This window comes from Plutella xylostella, chromosome 24 (genome assembly GCF_932276165.1).
Source record: "Plutella xylostella chromosome 24, ilPluXylo3.1, whole genome shotgun sequence".
NCBI classification, from domain to species: Eukaryota; Metazoa; Arthropoda; class Insecta; order Lepidoptera; family Plutellidae; genus Plutella; species Plutella xylostella.
In genome coordinates this window covers 2,246,348-2,267,972 of record NC_064004.1, presented here as the reverse complement: position 1 = coordinate 2,267,972, position 21,625 = coordinate 2,246,348, and the positions used below count along the sequence as shown (strand labels likewise).

General features: G+C 38.7%; 2 protein-coding genes across 2 annotated transcripts; both read left to right on the top strand.

Annotated features, from left to right (window-relative positions):
• The first annotated feature begins 2,760 nt into the window (after positions 1 to 2,760).
• LOC105382049 (aldo-keto reductase family 1 member B1) lies at positions 2,761 to 8,230 on the top strand. Its single transcript, XM_048629689.1, has 7 exons — positions 2,761 to 2,871; positions 3,933 to 4,075; positions 5,444 to 5,585; positions 6,092 to 6,286; positions 6,535 to 6,734; positions 7,243 to 7,398; positions 8,176 to 8,230. Exons 1-7 carry the CDS (start codon positions 2,800 to 2,802, stop codon positions 8,213 to 8,215), a joined length of 948 nt encoding a protein of 315 aa, XP_048485646.1. The 5' UTR covers positions 2,761 to 2,799; the 3' UTR covers positions 8,216 to 8,230.
• A 3,841-nt stretch (positions 8,231 to 12,071) lies between these two features.
• LOC105382083 (transcription elongation regulator 1) lies at positions 12,072 to 21,617 on the top strand (the record flags this gene model as incomplete). The annotated part of the gene is made up of 7 exons (XM_048629737.1): positions 12,072 to 12,314; positions 12,752 to 12,874; positions 14,466 to 14,630; positions 19,447 to 19,557; positions 20,390 to 20,556; positions 20,893 to 21,040; positions 21,462 to 21,617. Coding segments are annotated over 6 exons (939 nt in total), but the record flags the coding sequence as incomplete, so codon positions are not given.
• Positions 21,618 to 21,625: the final 8 nt, after the last annotated feature.

Here is a 21,625-nt window from a genome sequence, read left to right as displayed (position 1 = left end):
AATTTTTGTATATTGTAAACATCTTCAATGTTTTCTAGTTAAAATTTGTAAATTCGATCGTTTTTAACTACATGTTAAAAACTTTTCCTAATTAAGGTTTGCTATGGTATACCATAACTAATGGAATTATTGTTTTTTCGTTGATTTTAAACAAAGCTTTGTTGGGTATTATACTATACATACCATTATGTTTCCTAGTTGTAAGTTTCAATGATTTCAATAAAACTGGAAAGTTATTTGATATGTTTTTTTTAAAACAATTTTTCAGGCTGAGGCTGAAATATTGCCCCAATATTTTGAACTTTATGTCACAGAGTTAGGGTCAAAATAAAATAAAATTTTAACTTTTCTGCCTTATACTAACCTAACTCTGAGACTCTTCAAAAATTCTCGCTTTAAGATTTAAGGCAATATACAAATTTAATCAAGAAGTACTATGTAACTAATAAAGTTTTTTATCATATACAAAATAAATATACTTAATACCTAAATATGTTTTATACCTACTTACACAAATGTAAACATTACTTAAATAAAAAACGACGATTCGGCTCGCGACCTATCACGTGAGTACAAATGTACCTACATAAATAGGTATCCCTGAATTGCATTTGTATGTTTGTTTTATGTGTTATGTTTTGTTACAATGTTTTATGGACGTGGTCTGAAATAAAATTTTATTCTATTCTATTCTATTCTGATTTGCTTGATAAAAATTCACCTTGCACAAAATGGCCTTGTAGTCTAGGACATAAGCCTAATTATAACCTAGGTAAGTGGTGTTCAGTTTTACAGGATTATAACCTTGATGACGGCAAAAATAGCAGTGGCCTTGATCAGGTATCACTTCACTAGTGTTATAAAAGTTATAAGTAGGTACCTATAGTGTTGCCCAAAATGTTACTATCGATGTACTTATGTAGTCAGGCAAAGCAGAGTACCTACTTACCTAACTCATTAATTATTCTATACATTCTTTGACAATTTTTACGAGTTTTTGATGGGTTTATTAGATAGGTAGGTACTTGTTTGTGTATTGTTACCTTTACTGTGGTATAGATTAAAATCTATGTAAGTGCTTGCTTAAAGTCACAGTTAAGATTGTTTACCTACCTTTACTTAACTATAATAATGCATTAAAATATATTATTATACTACCTAGGTATATATGAGTGACAGTAGAATAGAATATGAATTTATGACGTACTTATCACGAATATTAAAACATGCCGAAAATACTGATAAACTACCAACAAATGAACAATAGGCGGCCTTATCGCTTCGGGCGATCTCTTACAGGCAACCTGCACTATCGATAGTGTTCAAGAGCAACAACACTAGTAGGTAAAACAATTTTCCACCAAAGTTTATGTGGTGGCAGATTCCGTCATAGTTAAACTAACAGTGATAATGAAATCTGTGATTCATATTCGTATCACGCTGAAAACTATGATATACAGGATGCCTCATTGAATTAGGCCAGTCGGTGACTTGGCACTTAGTTATATTTCGTATAATATGGTGTACCTAAGCGTCAATTCACACGTACCACAACCACACCACGTCGCAGCGACAAAATGTGGTCAAGCTGTGGTTACGTGTGAATTGTGTGACAGCGGCTTTTTGCAGTTGCGTTGCGGCAGCGACAAAATGTCGATGTGGTTGTGTTGTCGCTGTCTTTGCGATGTGGTACCTACCCACGTGGTCGTATGCAGTTAATACGGAGAACAGGTTGCCGCGGTGCCGCCGCCGCGTAGCGGCGTTGCCGTTGCGATGTGGTTGCGTTGTGGTTGCGATGTGGTTGCGATGTGGTCGTATTACACAGGTGGTCGATGACAACGGCAAAATGTGGCACGTGTGAATTGGATTATTCATTGTCAATACAAAATATACGCCCGACCACACCGCGTGGTTGTGGTGTGGTTGTGGCTGTGGTGTGGTTGTGGTACGTCTGAATTGACCCTTATACCTACATAGTTACTGAGAAAATAATGACACTTCCTTTTTATACCCCGATAAAAAGAAAGGGCCAATGCATAAGTTAAACTGTCTGTGTATGCGTGTGTGTATCTGTCGATCGAAATCGGTTCGACCATTTGGGAACTACGCCTCCACAGACAGATACACAGATACGTTAATCTTATAGTTAACACCTGTCCTTTTCGTTTGGAGGACCTAACTACCTGTAAAAAATATTAAATATTTCAGTAGTAACCATGTGATAAGTACCTAAGTAGATCCATATCTCCATGACAATTGCTCTGGGGCGTACTTGATGCAGAGGATCTCCCTCGCAGTGCAGCGCCGTAATGCTGCCAGCGTCATGGGAACCTTTGGGTCGGGTGCGTCCTGGGGCGGGCTATTTTAACTTTTTAACTGGATGACGAAGCTTGTTTGCTGACTTATTTATTTTGTAAATGGACGAAGCATGTCGCATATGTACTATTATTTTATATTTTTATGACAGAAGATGTTGTGGATTATTTTATAACTATTGTTAATTTTAAATAATAATTGGACTTGCATAAATAAATAATTTTAGATGTTATATGATCCATATTATAAACCCCGACAAATTAACAGCATTACGTGGTCTACATAATATATGAAAAATCAAGTCTAACTCAAACTCAATTCTATCCACCCTGTATAAAGCATAAATATGAACCTATAAACAAGGCACCTATCTTATTCATCTAGTCAGTTTGAAGTGAGAACGCGAGCAAAACACTTTGTATACTCGTACTTACTTACTTAATACCTAAATATAATAAGTACTTAGACTTATAATTAAAAAATATGGGTGAAGTGCCAAAGATAAAGTTGTACAATGGACACACTATCCCAGCATTTGGCCTCGGTACATGGAAAGTGAGTGAAAACCATTTATTTATATACCTAGTTTAGGTACTTCTATTGAAAAAAAATGACATAACTACGTAGGTAGGTATATAAGTAAATAATATAAGTGGTCATTGGATGTATTAACCAGCTTTTACAAATACAAAATACAATACAAAAACTTTTACTTATTCATTTGCCAAAAAGTTTATCAGTAAACTAAGCTTGACCCCTTCTTTTAAGTACATAAGCACCTGTGCCAGAAGAGGTCACTGTTTATTAACTAAGAAATTTAAGTAACAAAATTTTGATTTAAGTAGTTTGAAGATACCTAGTTACCAACACCTAATTATCCATGTATTGATAATTATTTACTGTTTTTTTTTATTTACTATAACGACCTACCATGCGTATACTAAAGGGTCTAATTTAGGTTCAATGTTATAACTATTTACTAACTTGTTACATACTTGCGTAGGGTCAAGTAGGCTACGGTGGCTCAATCAAGTACTCACCTAAAAAGCTGACAACCATGCCGCCATTGAAAATTTATCCTAACTAATATTATAAATGCGAAAGTAACTGTGTCTGTCTGTCTGTCTGTCTGTCTGTCTGTCTGTCTGTCTGTCTGTCTGTTACTCTTTCACGCCAAAACTACTGAACCGATTTGAATGAAATTTGGTATACATACGGTCTAGACCCTGGGAAAGAACATAGGCTACTTTTTATCCCGGAATTCCCACGGGAAAAACCTTTTTAAGGCGAAGCGAAGCGCGCGGGAACAGCTAGTATTAAATAAGTATCGATTTTTTTTTTTTTTTTTTTTTTTTTTTTACATTTGAGGAAAACTTACAGCTATTAATAGTTGGATAGCAATTGTAAAGTGTAACTAAAAGCTAAATTATGATTTTAATTTTAACGCTATCAAACTCTCAATTTTGCTAGTGGAAAATGAGATCAACGGAGACACACAGAGCGCTTTGTAAACGAAGAATTTAAGGTTTTGACAAGAATTTGAGGCTTCAGAACCGACATCATTATACCTACCTAGTCTACCTAGTTACTAACAAGTTTCACCTTGGAATTCACAGTCGCAAACCGGGGAAGTGGAGCAAGCAGTGAAAGACGCCATCGACATAGGGTACCGGCACATAGACTGCGCACACATCTACAAGAACGAGAAGGAAGTAGGAGAAGGGTTGAAGAAGAAGTTTGAGGAGGGAGTGGTCAAACGGTGGGTTTTGGAAACGTATATACCTAACTACTTACCTAGTTACACAGGGTGGTGCAAAAGGTAAGTACCTACCTACAGTCCAACTTTAAAGTCGTGAAAACGGAAGTGGATCCTAGCTACCTAATTGTTTAAGATCGTATTTAATCGATCCGTTATATTTATTAAAGGACAATTCCGTTAAAAATCTATAATCAATCGGTATTTTATTTTTAAAATATATGTAAAAGTAAGTACCTAAATAACTGATGATCATAAACAGTCTTAGCAAACTCGCACTCTTTGATGTCAGGACTTTATAAGTTTGACTGTATATTAATGATAGTAAGCTAACAGGTGGTGACTCAGGACATTCTAAACATCTCTTGTTTTATGAGTTTTGAAAATTCGCGAAAAACAAAAGTTGTCCAGACGGATTTTTTAACCGTCATTGCGATCCATGAAAATAGTTCCAGTGATATAGCACCAAATTACTCCAAAATGGTCCACTATGCTTGGGGTTTCTCTGATGGATGGTATCAGAAATGAGTTTATCCGTCAGAGGACTAAGGATACCGACATAGCTGTCAAAATATGCTAGCTGAAGTGGCAATGGGGTGGTCATATCTGCCGAAGAACCGAAAACCGTTGGGGTAGACGAGTGGAGACCACGAACAGACAAACGCAGCGTGGGACGCCCTCCTGCCCGCTGGATTGACGACCTTAGGCGGGTAGCCGGTAGTGGTTGGATGAGGAAGGCCGAGGACCGAGTGTTGTGGCGCTTCTTGGGAGAAGCCTATGTCCAGCAGTGGATGATTATTGGCTGATGATGATGATACCTACTCCAAAATGGTTAAGCTAGCCCCCCCAAAGCTGATAACAGCGCTACAAAAAATAGATGGGTGGATCTTTTTCATTGCTCGTGAGTGTAAATTTCCTTCTTAGGACCCACTTTGAAGCTACTACTCTTTACAACTTGAGTTATCTTATCACATTCTTCCCATGACATTATCAGTGATCGAAGTCGCACCGATTATTATTATCTTGTTTACTTCCTAGGTACGCTAGGTATGGACAGCTATTTTTAGTTGTCATAGTAGATCTTTACGTATGTACTTACTAGGAGGTTTATGAGAGGTTTATGTTATGTTATGTTTAGGATATACAGTCAGCTGCATAAGTAGCTATACACTTTTGTACCTTGTGAAACTCACAAACTGCCTATTAAAACATTGACAGTTTGTAGCATATAGCTGCTGACCGTACCTAGGTACTTTTCCTACGTCCGTCATCGATCACTATAGGGCCCTATAGCGAATACTTAAACTGCTTCAGCTTAACTACGGGACCAATTTTGATCATCTCATTCAAGAAACTCCTTATTTTCTCCAGGGAAGACCTCTTTATCACGTCCAAGCTCTGGTGCACGTTCCACCGCCCCGACTTGGTGGAGGGCGCGCTGCGGACCACGCTCGCGGACCTCGGGGTCCCGTACCTCGACCTGTATCTGATCCACTGGCCGCAGGCTTATAAGGTACCATCATCATCACAACCCATCACGTCCCCACTGCTGGGGCACGGGTCTCCTTCCAATGAAGGAAGGGTTTTAGGCCTAGTCCACCACGCTGGCCTAGTGCGGGTTGGAGGACCCCAACACAAGCAAGCTTGTACTGAGCAAGAGAGTTGTCGGGTAAGTGGGCAACCCGACTGCTGTCTCTGATGTATTCAAGCTGCCCGAAGCAGCAACCGGGACCCACGGACTCGTGCCGTCCGAAGCACGGAAGCGCCCAGAAAATACTTAACTTGAAATCGGTCATCTACTAACCTTTAAATACTTACGTTACAAATGAATGTCTATCTATTCTTAAATCTTAACCTTTAGGCTTAGGTAATTACGCAAAATTATGATTATGGATTCCACATAGTTACTTAAGTACTTACATAGTTTACTATATATTACCCTATTGAGTTTAGAACGAAAACCAAAGTTTAATTTTAAGTAACCATCCCCTAAAACTTTCCTCACCCTCTCCTCCCCAGGAAGAGTCTGAGCTCCTCCCGACAGATGCCAACGGCAAGGTTCAGTACTCCTCATCAGACTACGTGGACACCTGGCGCGCCCTGGAGAGGCTGGTGGAGGGCGGGCTGGTCCGCAGCATCGGGGTCTCGAACTTCAACAAGCGCCAGCTGGATAGGGTGATGGCGGCCGCTAAGATCAAGCCGGCTGTGATGCAGGTACGTAGGTAACACTGATGATGAAGACTCACGGAAATATAGAAAACAGACATTTTAATTTCCCACTGTACCGCCTAGGCACCTAAGTAGGTACTTCTAATCCGACCTAGGGATAAACTTACAATACCGCAAATGCACCCATGTCTATGATCCGACGTGAACTCATCCGACTTCTTAAGTAGCAGCAATCCTTAATTCTTCCTTCCAGAGATTCAAAACTCATCCATTTCCAACTCCATTCGTTCCAGATTGAAATCCACCCGTACCTGAACCAAAACAAGATGGTCGAGTACTGTCGGTCGCTGGACATCGTGGTGACGGCCTATAGTCCGCTGGGCTCCCCCGACAGACCCTGGGCCAAGCCAGGGGACCCCCAGCTGTTGGATGACCCGAGGTTGAAGGCCATTGCTGAGAAATATAAGAAGTCTATCGCTCAAGTGCTTATTAGGTGAGAGGAATGTTGTATCATCTTCTGCATACAAACGTAGACAAAGAAATTTTTATGGCGAGGCTATGCCAGTTTTTGTTAGTTTTTATGAGATTACCTACTCTGCTACTCAGATACTAAATTGACAGATTCTGAACGGTTTATGAACGTCATTTGATCTCTGAACAATCGACTGTTGATGATAGTTCAGAATAAGTACCTAGGTATCTGAGATTAAAAACCAGACTTCAGCGGTACACCCACTGCACTAGCTAGACGCGTCTCCTTAATTTTCACTGCTCGAACGCTTAAGAAAAACCTAAACTAAACTGCATTCATTCATACTTGGCACAAAAGATTTATTTTTATGTGAATTTATTTATAAACTAGGTAGATTTTAAAATAAAACCCAAAAACCACTTAGTAGCAAAAATTATTAATTTCGTAATGAAATCACTTTAGAATGAATGAATGTTATTATTTACCTAGAAGTTATTATTTACCTATAACCTCAATCTCATTTCACCAGATACGCCATCGACCGCGGCCTAGTCGTGATCCCGAAGTCGGTGAACAAGGCTCGTCTGACGCAGAACTTCCAAGTGTTCGACTTCCAACTGTCATCGGCTGACATCCAGCAGATCGGCGCCCTGGAGTGCAACGGACGGCTGTGCAGCATGGGAGAGTAAGTGGGGATATCAATGATTTCAAAAGGAAGGATAGGGGAGACCGGGGACAAAAGTAACAGCGGGTAGAAAGTAACAAAGACTCTGTGGTACTCGCGTCAGAACGTTTTGTCAAAAGAAAATGACACCCGCGCGCTGGCCCTAATTACAGATTATGAAAGATTTTAGGGCCAACGCGAGTGTGTCATTTTTTAGAGCGGATGGGCCCGTCTTTATGCTAGTAATAGGACAATGGGGGATATACTTACCCCCGACAACTCTCTCAGCACAAGCTTGCTTGTGTTGGGGTCCACCAACCCGCACTAGGCCAGCGTGGTGGACTTAGCCTTACCCCCTCCCTTTATTGGAAGGAGGCCCGTGCGGCAACAGTAGGGACGTGATGGGTAGTCGTAATTATAAACATAATTTGGTGCTGTCACTGCAACTTTTTTATTGCTTGCGAGTGTAACTACTTAGACAGAATAAAAAAGATAAGTAACATTTATTTTAAAAAGCACCTAGAAAATAATATGTCCGGATAAACGAGTTTTCGAGTGCTGGCAAGCGTAGCGTGGGACGCCCTCCGGCTCTCTAGTCTGCGTTAATGCGGACAACCTGAGCTCGGCAATAGACTGGTACCCGGTATGTGGCCTCCTTGGCAGAGTCCGTCCAGCAGTTGACGATTAGGTACAGGTTGATCGAATTGATGAAGACGAACTTATAAAATAACGACATGAGTAGCTTAATAAATAAATAAATATGTACCTAAGTATACTAACATTGTTTCTTTGTTTCAGCGTGGACCACCCCGACTACCCATTCCACGACGAGTTTTAGATTAAGTATAGTTAAGTAACTATTCAATTTTTATAAATAATAAAGGTATTTGAGGTCAACTGGGGTATTGCGTTGTACGTGGGTGGTCTGAAAAGTTTCCGACCTAACATAGATACAAGATTTTTTTTCTTAAAATTTAGTTTTATTCTTCTACATAGCCTGTAAAACAGTAATTAGGCGGCGCCAAAACACGGATTTATTGCGCCTAAACTGCTCCAACAGAGCATTGGAAATGTTCATTCGAACACATCGTTGGTCTGACGTTAGCAAACGCGGCAGCCAACGCGCGGACAGCCTTCTCATGCCTAAATCTTGATTTAATATGTGATAAACACGTTTTCTGGACATTTTCATTGCCTCTGCTATCTCTCTCACTTTAATTCGGCGGTCGTCTAACACCATTTGGAGAACTTTAGCGATGTTATCGTCAGTAGTTACAGTTTTTGGACGTCCCGAACGTTCATCATCTCCGAAGCTCTTACGGCCACGTTTAAATTCGGCTGCCCAAAATTTTACAGTGGTAAATGACGGTGAAGAGTCCCCGTACACAGAATCAAACTCATCTTTGATTTGCGTAGGGGTATTCCCTTTCAAAAACCAATATTTTAAGACAGCTCGATACTCGATTTTTTCAATCTTCACAGAAATGCTCACATCGACTCACTCAAACGACTGTAAAATAAAAACCACGCGTCAAAAATGGCTGAAACTTTGAAGTGTTGCTGTCAAAAGATGCACAATTACATTCCCTGACTTTAATTGATGTGTGCTACCATCTTCACGTTGAGGTCGGAAACTTTTCAGACCACCTACGTAAATAGAGAGTAAGTTAATTGAAATCTATCTATCATACAAGTCATATATTTTAACTGATTGACCTATTCGCCAAAAATTTAATGTATTTTGCGATCAGACAGGATAAATATTGATCTAAGAATGATTATTTTTTACTTTGTTATTAGACTTTTGGAATGAAAAATATAGTTATTTGGCTTTTGCTACTGAAAAGTTTCAATTTTGAATGCACTCTGGCCATTTTATCAATGTTCCTGTATGTTGAGTATCTATGTTGGATGTGGTATTACAATTTTAGATCTGCAGTATACCTATTATCTTGTATTCAAAGTGGTATTTAAAAAATATACTTATTTATATTTTTATTATGAAATTCGTATTTTAAAGGCAATGTAGATAAAACTTTATATTTTTCTTAAATATTATACAAGTTGGTATATATGTCGCAGTCATCTGGTTTAATCTCCTGTTTGATTGAACAGCTAGCCCGTTCATTGGATGACGCTACTCAGTTGAATGACTAATGAACAACTCGTCAAGTGGTTGACTGTAACGTCCAACGTCTTGACTGAACGTTATTCAGCGAAGTCGTTAAATGCGATATAGTACAGCAACTTTGTAATGTCTGGTTAGGATGAACATGACCAGACAAGAGTCAACAAAAAGACTATGTTACAAAGCTCTCATCTCACAAATTGTTCTTCATAATTATCCAGTTTCAGCACATTTTTTTCTTTGAAACTATCCGCCGGCGGTGAAATGATAGGTAAATCCATGTTGTAACACTATTTTAACATAAATAACGCACTTTAAAGCTAATTTATTTGCAAAAAATAACAATACAAGTGCTTTTTGTGTCAGCTGTTCGCTGTTAGACGCCATATTTGTTTTATTCACCACCTGACTGATTTTAAGTCCGCTAACTAGTTGGACGTTTTGTGACGCTTGTACAATCAACGTTCGGCCTAGTCATACAACTGAATAGCGTCATCCAATGAACGGGCTAGCGGTTCAATCAAACAGGAGATTTAACCAGTTGCCTGCGACATATACATATACAACATAGATAATGTATAATAGTCTCAAAATAAACGTAGTGATTTAGATTTTCAAATATCAGTATTTATGTAAAAACATGACACACCTCAAAAATTAAGTGGCATGGATTTTTGGCCCGGAAAGGGGAACATAATCAACAAATTCTATTTTTTTTTAGAAAGGGGCCGTCCATTACTCACGTGAGGCTCAAAGGGGGGGAGGGGGTACGGAAAAACTCACCAAATATCACCAGGGGGGAGGGGGGGATTAATAAACGGCCCCAAAACATCAATCTTAAAATTTTTGAGGTGTGTCAATGCTTGATTTATGTTTTGATCTATGTGTTAAAGTTAAAATTTTAAGGTAAACTACAGTATTTCATCACAATTATTCCATGTAACATTTTGAAAACTAAATAATGTATGTGTTGTATTTAAATAATACATTTAGTGGACTTGTTGTTAATAAAGTGTGATGTATTGAATCGTCTTGTTTTTTATTTATAAAATACCTATATTTGACAAAATAAAATCTTCCGCGTCAGCAATATTTTTTGGGCCTTAGGGTGAGGCAACACGAGCGTAATTTTGTGAGTTGTGAGTCGCGTATTCCGGCAGAAAAGTGTGACGACGAAAGACTCACCACTTTAGTGTACCAATTTTGTTACGAGGAAGTCAATCAAATTACGAATACCAAAATAAGTAATCTCATATTTTTATAGGATAGAATTTTCACAGCTTTACTTGAATAGAACTGCGATTCCTAAATCTTTAGAGCTGTCAAGATTGTACTGAATAAAAAATCTGAGATTAAGTTACGAAACCATTATTTTTTTGGCATTTCGAGGATTTTTCTGCACCTGTGCAGCGAGCACAGGATTCGATACTATTTTTGAATCTACACGAAGGGTCACTTTTGGCAGACGCTAAACGTATTTAAATCAAATTTTAAATACATTTTGTACTAAGTGACAGACGTATGACAGGCTACTAAATATTTACCTTTTTACCTATCGAATAGAATGACCACAGAATACATAATATTATTCTGAGAATGTCCTATGGAATGATAGCTGTCAAACTTTCGCAAATCTATACACCGCCATTTTGTTGTTGACAGGTTGACAGCACTTTCGAATAGTCGCACTCGCATTCGATTTTATACGTTAGCTCCTGTTTTTTCCGGATCGCTCTACAGAGTCGCGAGCACAAGTTTCGAACCTCTGTTAACGTTGCGTATCGTCAACTGTACCTGTCAAAATGTAAGGAAAAGTTAGTTCGAAAAGTGACATTTGTTTTTTCCATATGTTAGGTGGAATTTCACCAAACGCTAAACGTATTTAGTAGCCTGTCATACGTCTGTCACTTAGTACAAAATGTATTTAAAATTTGATTTAAATACGTTTAGCGTCTGCTAAAAGTGACCCTTCGTGTAGATTCGAAAATAGTATCGAATCTTGTGCTCGCTGCACAGTGCAGAAAAATCCCCGAAATGCCAAAAACAATAATGGTTTCGTAACTTAATCTTAGATTTTTTATGCAGTACAATCTTGACAGCTCTAAAGGTTTAGGAATCGCAGTTCTATACAAGTAAAGCTGTGAAAATTCTATTCCATAAAAATATGAGATTACTTTTTTTGGTGTTCGCAATTTGATTGACTTCCTCGTAACAAAATTGGTATACTAAAGTGGTCTTTCGTTGATGCACATGCGAAAGTGGGTCACAGAGCTTTTTTTAGTTATATCCCAAGGTTTTTCAGAATGAAGAGCTCTGTGTCTTAGTTTCGAATATGCACTTACAAAAGACTCACCCTATATCCTTTTTTAGCCGCACTTGACTCAATAATTAAAAAAATCTCCAAAAAACTCAACAAGCACTTTTATCGCCGCATATTGATCATACGTTTAGTAGCTTCGTAATATTTGTTTAGTGTACGCCTGTTGGCTATTGTATATTTTAAAATAAAAATAAAATAAATATTGTGTTTGTGGTGACCAATAAACTTATATTCTATTCTACTCTAACAAACCACCAGCTGGACACGTCAGCGGATGCGGAGCCGGGCGCGGCCTCACCGGAACCGGAAGCAGAACCGGAAGCGGAAGCGGACGGCGCGGAGAGCGACACGTCGGAGGCGCGCGCGAAGGCTGCGCGGGCGCAACAGTCGCTGAAGGAGCGCGAGAGGGAGGTGCAGAAGGCGCTGGCGACCAGTCTCAGGGACCGGGATAAGGAACGCGAGTATCATAAGCGGGATGAGGCGGTGCAGGTGAGGTTATGTTACTTTATTACTGAAATAGATAAAATTATTAACATAAAAAATAAAAAGAAAAAAAAACATACATATATACCGAATTGAGAACCTTCTCCTTTTTTCGAAGTCGATTAAAAATACAATCGGTTAGTCAAGGAGTGCCTTATGGTCAAGCTCAAGATGCCCTTGGGTTGGGCTGGCCTTGGTCACAAAAAACCCATACCATGTTCCCGTCTTTAGTACTTGAGTTTAATTATTCAGACCGACTATCTTTTATAGTTAGTGGTTTAGAAAACGTATTATTAAATTCAGTACCCCACGGAAAGTCTGTACGAAAGGAGGCCCACGTCACAAGAAAACCCTTTGTGACCTTTTTGAGAGTTGAAAAAAGAAACACAATAGTTTTAAAAACAAGTGATAATTTAATAAAAAACTGACACATATTTCTTCAGCACTTCAACGCGCTACTAGCGGACCTGGTGCGCAACCCGGAGCTGAGCTGGCGCGAGGCGAAGAAGCAGCTGAAGAAGGACCACCGCTACTCACTGGCCGAGCTTCTGAGCAAGGATGACAAGGTAATTTATCCGAGTTTATCCGACAGTTCATGATAGAAAGGATTATGGTGAATAATTCTGGAAGAGCACCACAGGATTCAAAATATTGACCATACGCCAGTGCTTTGGATCCTCTGGTTCTCTTCCAGCCACCCAATACATATGGCGTACCTCAAGGAAGCATACTGGGGCCTACACTCTTTCTCATATTCATAAATGGTCTGTACAAGCTTGAAACGGTGCTGGTAAGGTAAGCATTGTAAGTAATACGGAGCTGAGCTGACGCGAGGCCAAGAAGCATCTGAAGAAGGACCACCGCTACTCACTGGTTGAGCTTCTGAGCAAGGATGACAAGGTAATTTTAAGTTATTTCATGATAGAAAGAACCCTGATCCTTTCTTTCATGTTTATTGTCTATACGCCAATGTTTAGAATCCCTACACTCTTTCTCATATTCATAAATGGTCTTTGCAAGCTTGAAACGGTGCTGGTAAGGTAAGCATTGTAATTAATTCGAGGCGGAGCTGGCGCGAGGCGAAGAAGCAGCTGAAGAAGGACCACCGCTACTCACTGGCCGAGCTTCTTAGCAAGGATGATAAGGTAATACACCCGACAGTTCATGATAGAAAGAGTTATGGTTAATAATTCTGGAAGGGCACCAAAGGATCCAAAACATTGTCTATACGCCAGTGTTTTGGATCCTCTGGTTCTTTTCTAGCCACCCAATACTTATGGCGTACCTCAAGGAAGCATACTGGAGCCTTAACTCTTTCTCATATTCATAAATGGACTTAGCAAGCTTGAATCGGGGTCCGTAAAGTAGTCATAGTAAGTAATACAGAGCTGAGCTGTCGCGAGGCGAAGAAGCAGCTGAAGAAGGACCACCGCTACTCACTGGCCGACCTTCTGAGCAAGGATGACAAGGGAATTTGAAATGAAGGAATTTCTTTATAAATATCATATTTTCTGCCGTGCGCTTTTCGATTTATCGTCTTCTTATGTTTACGCCAAGGTTTTCGATCCTGTGGTGCTTCTTACCCATCAATAAAGCGTATATTTCTTGTGGTGTACCTCAAGGAAGGATACTGGGGCCTACACTCTTTCTCATATTCATAAATAGTCGTGGTGCCCGTGACATAGATATTGTAAGTAATACAAAGCTGAGCTAGTGCGAGGCGAAGAAGCAGCTGAAGAAGGACCACCGCTACTCACTGGCCGAGCTTCTTAGCAAGGATGATAAGGTAATAGACGAGCCAGTTCGTGACAGAAAGGATTGTGATCCTTTCTTTTATGTTTATTGTCCATAGGCCAATGTTTTGGATCCTCTGGTGCTCTTTCCCATCAATATAGCGTATATTTCTTGTGGCGTACCTCAAGGAAGCATACTAGGACCTACACTCTCTCTTATATCTATTTAGAAACTATCTCTGCATATCACACAAAATTTAATGGATGTCAACCAAAATCATAGCGGCCGCATACTAAATTTCTGATTCCTCGTTAACGCTACAAAAACCTAACAGTATCACTGAACTACACATTTCTCAAATCTATCTATGAATAAATAAACAATCGTATACTTGATAACTTAATGTTTAATCTCCATCCCCAGGAGCGTCTATTCACGACGCACACGCACGCCCTAGGCAACAAGCGGCGCGACAAGTTCCGCGCCCTCCTGACCGAGCTGAACGTGGCGCCCACCGCCTCCTGGCGGGAGACGAGAGCACTACTGAAGCATGAGCCACGGGCACAGGCGTACCCAGACCCTGACAAGGTAATGATTATACGAGACCACCATGTAATTATCAGTAAATAAGTTGAATTCAAATCTCAAAATTAGGCATACGCAATTTTTGACCACATTGATAAGTATACCTATTAAGCGACATGACAAGTTCTGAACGTGGCGCCCACCGCCTCCTGGCGGGAGACGAGAGCACTACTGAAGCACGAACCACGGGCACAGGCGTACCCTGACCCGGACAAGGTAATATAACCTTATTACAGAGTGATTTTGACTCTAAAATTGCAAAAAAAAACATCTGTTCCATACATTTTGGTCGAGTTGGTATTGACATTTAATATGGAACAGCAGTTTTTTTCGCGATTTCAAGGTTGGCCCAATAATGAAAGTTGGTCAGTATGACTAGGAGAACACGTGGTGAAAATATTATGCGCGTGATCCAAAATCAGCCGGTATTTACATGAGAAAGCTAGTTAATATGTTATCAACGTAATAAGGTGGCCGTGTTTTGCGCAATTTACAAATGGAGCGTAGGCATCTTTTTTGGGCTTTAAAAACGTTTTCTCTGTCTGTAGAGTTTCCCCAGAATATGATCCCATACCTTAATGTTGAGGTCACATAACCATGGTAAGAGATGAGAGCTGTGGATTGGCTTACAGTTTTTGATAATTGATAGAGAGCATAAGAGTACTGACTCAGCTTTTTGCATACAGTATCTACGTGGCTCTTCCATGTAAGTTTTTTGTCAATAATTAAGCCTAAAAATTTTGTTTCGTCCGTTTCATTAATTGTATGTCCTAAAATATTTATGTTCAAATTAGTTATGTCATTATTATAAAAGTCCATTAATTTAGTTTTACTAACATTTAATTTAAGATTATTAGCGGTCAACCAGCCAACAACGTTGTCAAGAGTATTATTAATGTCAAGGTTATAATCATTCTCATTAATTTTAGTAAAAACAATCGTACTGTCATCGGCAAATAGTATCATTGAATGTTTTGTTATATTAGGAAGATCATTAATATAAATAAGAAACAGCAGAGGACCTAACACGCTTCCCTGTGGAACACCATTTTTAACTGCCTTTTCGCTAGATAAAAAAACTTTTTCTGTTTTTGTTTTACTACATATTTTTTTGATCTGGGTTAGTTGAGCTCTATCAGTAAGGTAGGAATTGATGAGTGACAAAATCTTACCTCTAATGCCATATTTTTCCAATTTATTCAGAAGTACCTTATGATTCACAAAGTCAAATGCTTTTGATAGATCCATATATAGTGCTGATACACATTGTTTTGTGTCAATGTTTGTTATTTTTTTTTTTATAAAATTATATATAGCAACATTAATCGTGGATTTTTTTCTGAATCCATGTTGTTCTTTCGCCAAGATATCGAAATTTTCTAAGAATGAATAAAGATTATCATAGATGCATTTTTCATATATCTTTGAGTAAATTGGAATCAGTGCTATAGGACGATAGAAATCCATGATTTCTCTATCATCTTTCTTAAAAATTGGTGTTACGATAGTCTTTTTAAGTTTCTTGGGGTAGACTCCCGTTTCTATACTAAGATTGACCAGATAACTCAGCACCGGGGCAGTTGTTGCTGCAACATATTTGACAACTTTGGTTGATATATCATCGTACCCAGTGCTGTTTGTGTTTTTCAATGATTTTATTATTAGATATATGTCATGTGCGGTAGTCGGTTTCATGAACAGTGAATTATAGCTTTTAGTTGTCAATAAATTATTAAATTCATATTGTCGGTCACTATTAAAATTATTATCTTCATCTTTTTCCGGATTCGAATGAGATGAAACTACATTAACAAAATAATTATTAAAATTTTCAGCGATGTCAGATGGTTTTTTAATTATTTTGCCGTTGACTTTTAATTGGTATATTGGTTCCGGAGGAAAATTTTCTTTCGACTTATTTATAATTTTCCATGTGGTTTTTGATTTATTGGTAGAGTTTTTGATTTTATGATCGTTCTGGTGTTTCTGAGTGAGTGCAATTATTAATTTGAGTCTTTTTGAATACAGTTTAAGCTTTTTTTTGTTATTAGAGTTGGGAGCACGTCTATACGCCCACAAAAGTTCTCGCTTCCGCTTACTACAAGCTCTAATACCTTTCGAAACCCATTTAATTTTTTTTGAAGTGTACATTTTTATTCTTCTAAGTGGGAAACACAAGTCATAAAAGAGTTTAAAAGTATTAAAATAAATGTCAAATGCTTTATCAGCATCTTTTTCTTCATATACATCATTAAAACTAAGATTGTCTAAACATTCCTTGAATTTCTGTAGATTTTCAAGAGAGTAGTCTCGCCTATATGTATACCAGAATGGTAGACTGCAACTTTTTTTAACTGGGCATGTACTTAACTGTGCAGTATGATCAGACAGCGCGAAATCTATGACTTCAGCTGTGCCACCCTTTATATTATATGTAATATTGTCAATGCAGGTACCACTACTAAGTCGTGTGGGTTGACGAATTTTAAGTTTGAAGTTATAGCTTAGGAGTAAATTTTCAAATGTCTTTGTTTGTTCATTATTTTTTAGGATGTCAATGTTGAAGTCTCCACAGATTATACATTTTTTTCCTAAACAGTATTTAGATAGGATTACCTCCAGTTTTTCAAAGAATAGATTGAAGGCCTCCTTAGTGTATTTTGGTATTCTGTAAATGCAAATTATAATAATTTTATGATCAATTAGCTCCAAAGCACAACACTCAAAACGATTTGGGCTGTTCAGTTTCAAAATTTCCAAGATAGGTTTAGACTTTAAGCTGTTTTTTACCAAGATGCAGGATCCCCCGTTTCGATCATCTCTACAGAAATGTGTAGCCAGTGTATAGTTTGGTATGGACAATTGACTGACATCAGAGGCCATCATATTATGTTCCGTAATACACAAGACGTCTACATTTGTATTATTAATAGATAGTTCTTCCAAATTCACAACTAGCAAGTCTGATTTAGTTATAAGTCCATTAATATTTTGATGCATAACACATATTGATTTATACACGAAAAAAGTCAGATGAATTATTAGTATTACATGAATTTGTGACACTTTGTTTGTTAGTAATATGATTACATGGGCATTCTCTGTATTTTTTAATAACAAAATTGATTGATTTATATATGTCATAAAATACGGTTTGCATTCCTTTGTCATTTAATTGACCTTGACCCCTTGAAAACATGTTATAGTCATAAGTTAAGTTAGCATTTGAGTCAAGTACAAATATGTGCTCATGTGTCAGAGCATCCAGATAAATTAAGTTATTAAACGTTTCTACTCGCCAGTTGAACATTGAGGTGTGGTCATGGCATTTAAATGTAGGAAGGCATATTAAAATGTTTGTGTGATGTAATGGCTGCAGAATTTCTCGTATGTACACAACTAAATCGAAGTAGTTATTCGTCGTTTTAAAGTCACTCTCTCCGATTAAAATCACACAGAAATCATCTTTCGTGAAGTTCTTCAGTTTTGCTTCAATTCCCCAAAGAAGTTGCTTTATTCCAACATTTGGTGTCAAATCATGACATGAGTTGTAGTCGCTATGAAATGTAGTTCTAGTTATCTCTAAAATGTTATTGGTTTTATTGCTACTGACAATGAGTAACTTGTTTTGTGTCCTAGGTTGGTTTGTCATCGTGGAAGAGTTTCTGTTACTATCTCTTGCCTTTGGTGTCGTAAGTCTGTGTAGCTTGCTTGTGTCATTATTATGATTTGGTTTTACTTGTGTTTTTTGTTTTGTAGATTCCTTAGTCGTATCAATTTTATTGTCTACGTATTTTTCAGTTATAATTCTAGGAGTCTTTGTCAACATAGCCGAAATGTTTTCTTTCTTTTTTTTAGGAGTGGCTAAGTCATTTTTCAAACTATTTGTGACTTTTTTGTACATATCGTTTTCTTTTTGTATTACCTTGATGCTATTTTTAAGTTCCGCATTTTCTAGACTAAGATTACCGATTTCGTCGTGTGCGGCTTTTAATTCAATTTGAAGATGTTCGATCTGAGACTTAAGATCTTTAACCACCTCGTCTTCGTCCTCAGAGAAGGATGGCATACTGTTTGAAGTGCCATCTAGTGCGTTTTTTGTGCTATTAGCTTCATCTTCCGTCATTTGTGTTTCTGATTGTGTTCGCGGCCGTCTACGAAACGTGATGGTATCTAAGAAACTCATGTTTTATATTTTATCTTTAGTATCTTTTTACCATAAATCACAGTATGAGGAAATAAATTACAAAAGATTATATGCACAGCGGTGGAATCGAACCCGCTCTCGGCGAGATAAGTGCTACAGAGTCCAGAGTCTTATCCGACTAGACTACAGTTGCTTAAGATTTGTTGTTGAAATAATTGATCTTATTCTAGTTTTGCATGTATTTGGTGCAAATTAGCCGTTGGTGAACTTTGGACAGGTGATATTACACAAGTAAATAGATTGTTAGTAAATAACAATTATTTCACTAAAATCACTTAATATCACTGACACAGACACTTAGTTATGAGCCTGTTTGCCCTGATAACTTTATTAAGCACTATTTTTCTTCATTGTAAACAGTTTTGCTTTGAATTGTTGTGATCTTTTGTTTTTTATTATTAGTAGTTAAATCACTTTGATAACACTTTGGTCGATGTATTATGACTACATGAAAATGTTGGTGACCTTTTTAATCACAATTTTTTTGTATTTCTATTTTTAATTAAGTTTTAAAAATTCAATCTCTGTAACTGGTCTGTATTGAGCGACGGTGGCGCCCTGTCTCTACGTCTTTTTGTACTTATTGATAAGTATATTAAGCGCTATGACAAGTTCCGCGCCCTGCTGACCGAGCTGAACGTGGCGCTCACCGCCTCCTGGCGGGAGACGAGAGCACTACTGAAACACGAGCCACGAGCGCAGGCCTACCCAGACCCGGACAAGGTAAAAATAATGAGTTTACTACACGTATCCGGCTCGAAGGACCAAATCTCAAAATCAAAATCATTTATTGCAAAGAATGAGGTAACAATAAGCTGGTTGAGCTGGTAGCTCAAAAGTTATGAACGCGTTTTTAAAGGGTTTTTGACCACATAGCACATTGATAAGTATATTAAGCGTCATGACAAGTTGAACGTGGCGCCCACCGCCTCCTGGCGGGAGACGAGAGCACTACTGAAGCACGAACCACGGGCTTAGGCGTACCCAGACCCTGACAAGGTATACATTATGAAAGAACTCCACGTAATTACCAGTAAATTACCTTTGCAGTGCACTGAATAAACATTTTCTTTCTTTCTTTCTTCTTTCTTTCTTTCTAAATGAGGTTTATAATCGCATGAACGCGCTTCAAATTTCAAAGTAGGGAACGTGATTTTTGACCACATTGATAAGTATATTAGGCGCTGCTGAAGCACGACCATCGCGCGCAGGCGTACCCTGACACGGACAAGGTAAAAATTATGCTGGACCACCATGTTATTGTGAACAAGTTTTTCTGCGGCCATGATTGTAATCCCCGAAGGGATAGCTATGCGTTGTACATTGGTACTCACTTGATAGGTAGCGAGCCGTATCGCCGTTTATGAATGAGTAGGTACAATTCACTTAGAGTGCATATGTAGAATCTAGATGTGCAGGTTTCCTCACGATAGTCGCGATGTTATCTCAAACGTTATTAACACGTTTTTTTTTACTTTCACGTGATTTTCGATTTTATTGATAAGTATATTAAGCGCCATGGAAAGTAACTTATTTTTAACTTATCATGTTTCAGATGGAGCGTGAATTCCGCGACTACCAGCGCGACCGCCAAACCGCAGCTAAAACAGCGTTGAGACAACTCCTTCTAGAGACTCGCGGCATCACGCACAAGACGCTGCGCGCGGTGCAGGCGGCGGGGGGCGCGGGGGCGGCGCACAACCTGCTTAAACACGACGCCAGGTAGGCGTGCCTCAAGGCATTCTAATGGGGCCTACACTTTTTCTTGTATTTATTAATAGTTCGACTTGCTGAAGAAAGGCGCTAAAGATGTGTGCTTTGGCATATAGCCGGTATTTCTTAGGGCGTGTCTCAAGGCGTAATACTGAAACCTTCACTCTTCCTTATTTTTGATAAGTTAAGTAAGTATATTGACATGTACGTAATAAATAACGGTAAAAAACACAACAAGAAATACTCAATTCTACCAAGACCGCGCTGAGACAGCGGCTCATACCACACAAATACAATTTCTATTGTCTGATTACCAGTTTATTCACATCAAATCTCTCCCCACAGATACCTAGCCCTAGAGCATGTGCCCGAAGAGCGAGACGCCATCATCATGTCGTACCTTGAAGAACTGGACAAGAAGGGCCCCCCTCCCCCGCCCACCGCCAGCGAGCCCAGCCGCCGCTCCAAGCAGTGACATACGAGTGACACGCAGGTGAGTGACAGAAGCCTCCTTTAGTGACGTATCACCTGTAGAGCTAGCACGGGGCGCAATTAAAACGTGACTAAAGTTCTCCGTCGCGCTCGCTCCTGAGGCTGTGGCGGCGTTAGTGAGCGCGATGCAAAAATTGTCACGTCTCAATTGCGCCCCGTACTAGTCCTTAAGTTCAGTGAGTGACTGTTAATTAATCTGACCGGACGATTTATTTAACCGCTGATTCAAACCAAATCTCTGTCCTCGGCCTTCCTTATCCAACCACTTCTGGCTTAAGTTCTGAGTTAGGTTTTGATCTGAGGATGTGTTTCAATTGATGTCCTTCTTATCCAAATGTGTGTGTCTATTATACCTACATGGTGTCTATTTACTTTTAAAACACCCTTTAATACTGATTCATGACGTCGCCATTTTGTTTCAGGTGGCCACAGACAAGAAGACGCCAAAAAAGCTTCAAAATCACAGACCAAATTGCGGCACCTTACGTGTATAATTTTAAAGTAATCTGTAAGGAATTCCTTTAGCTATACTTAATTTTAATAATGAATAAACTAAGAGACCATTGATTATTACCATTTATCATCG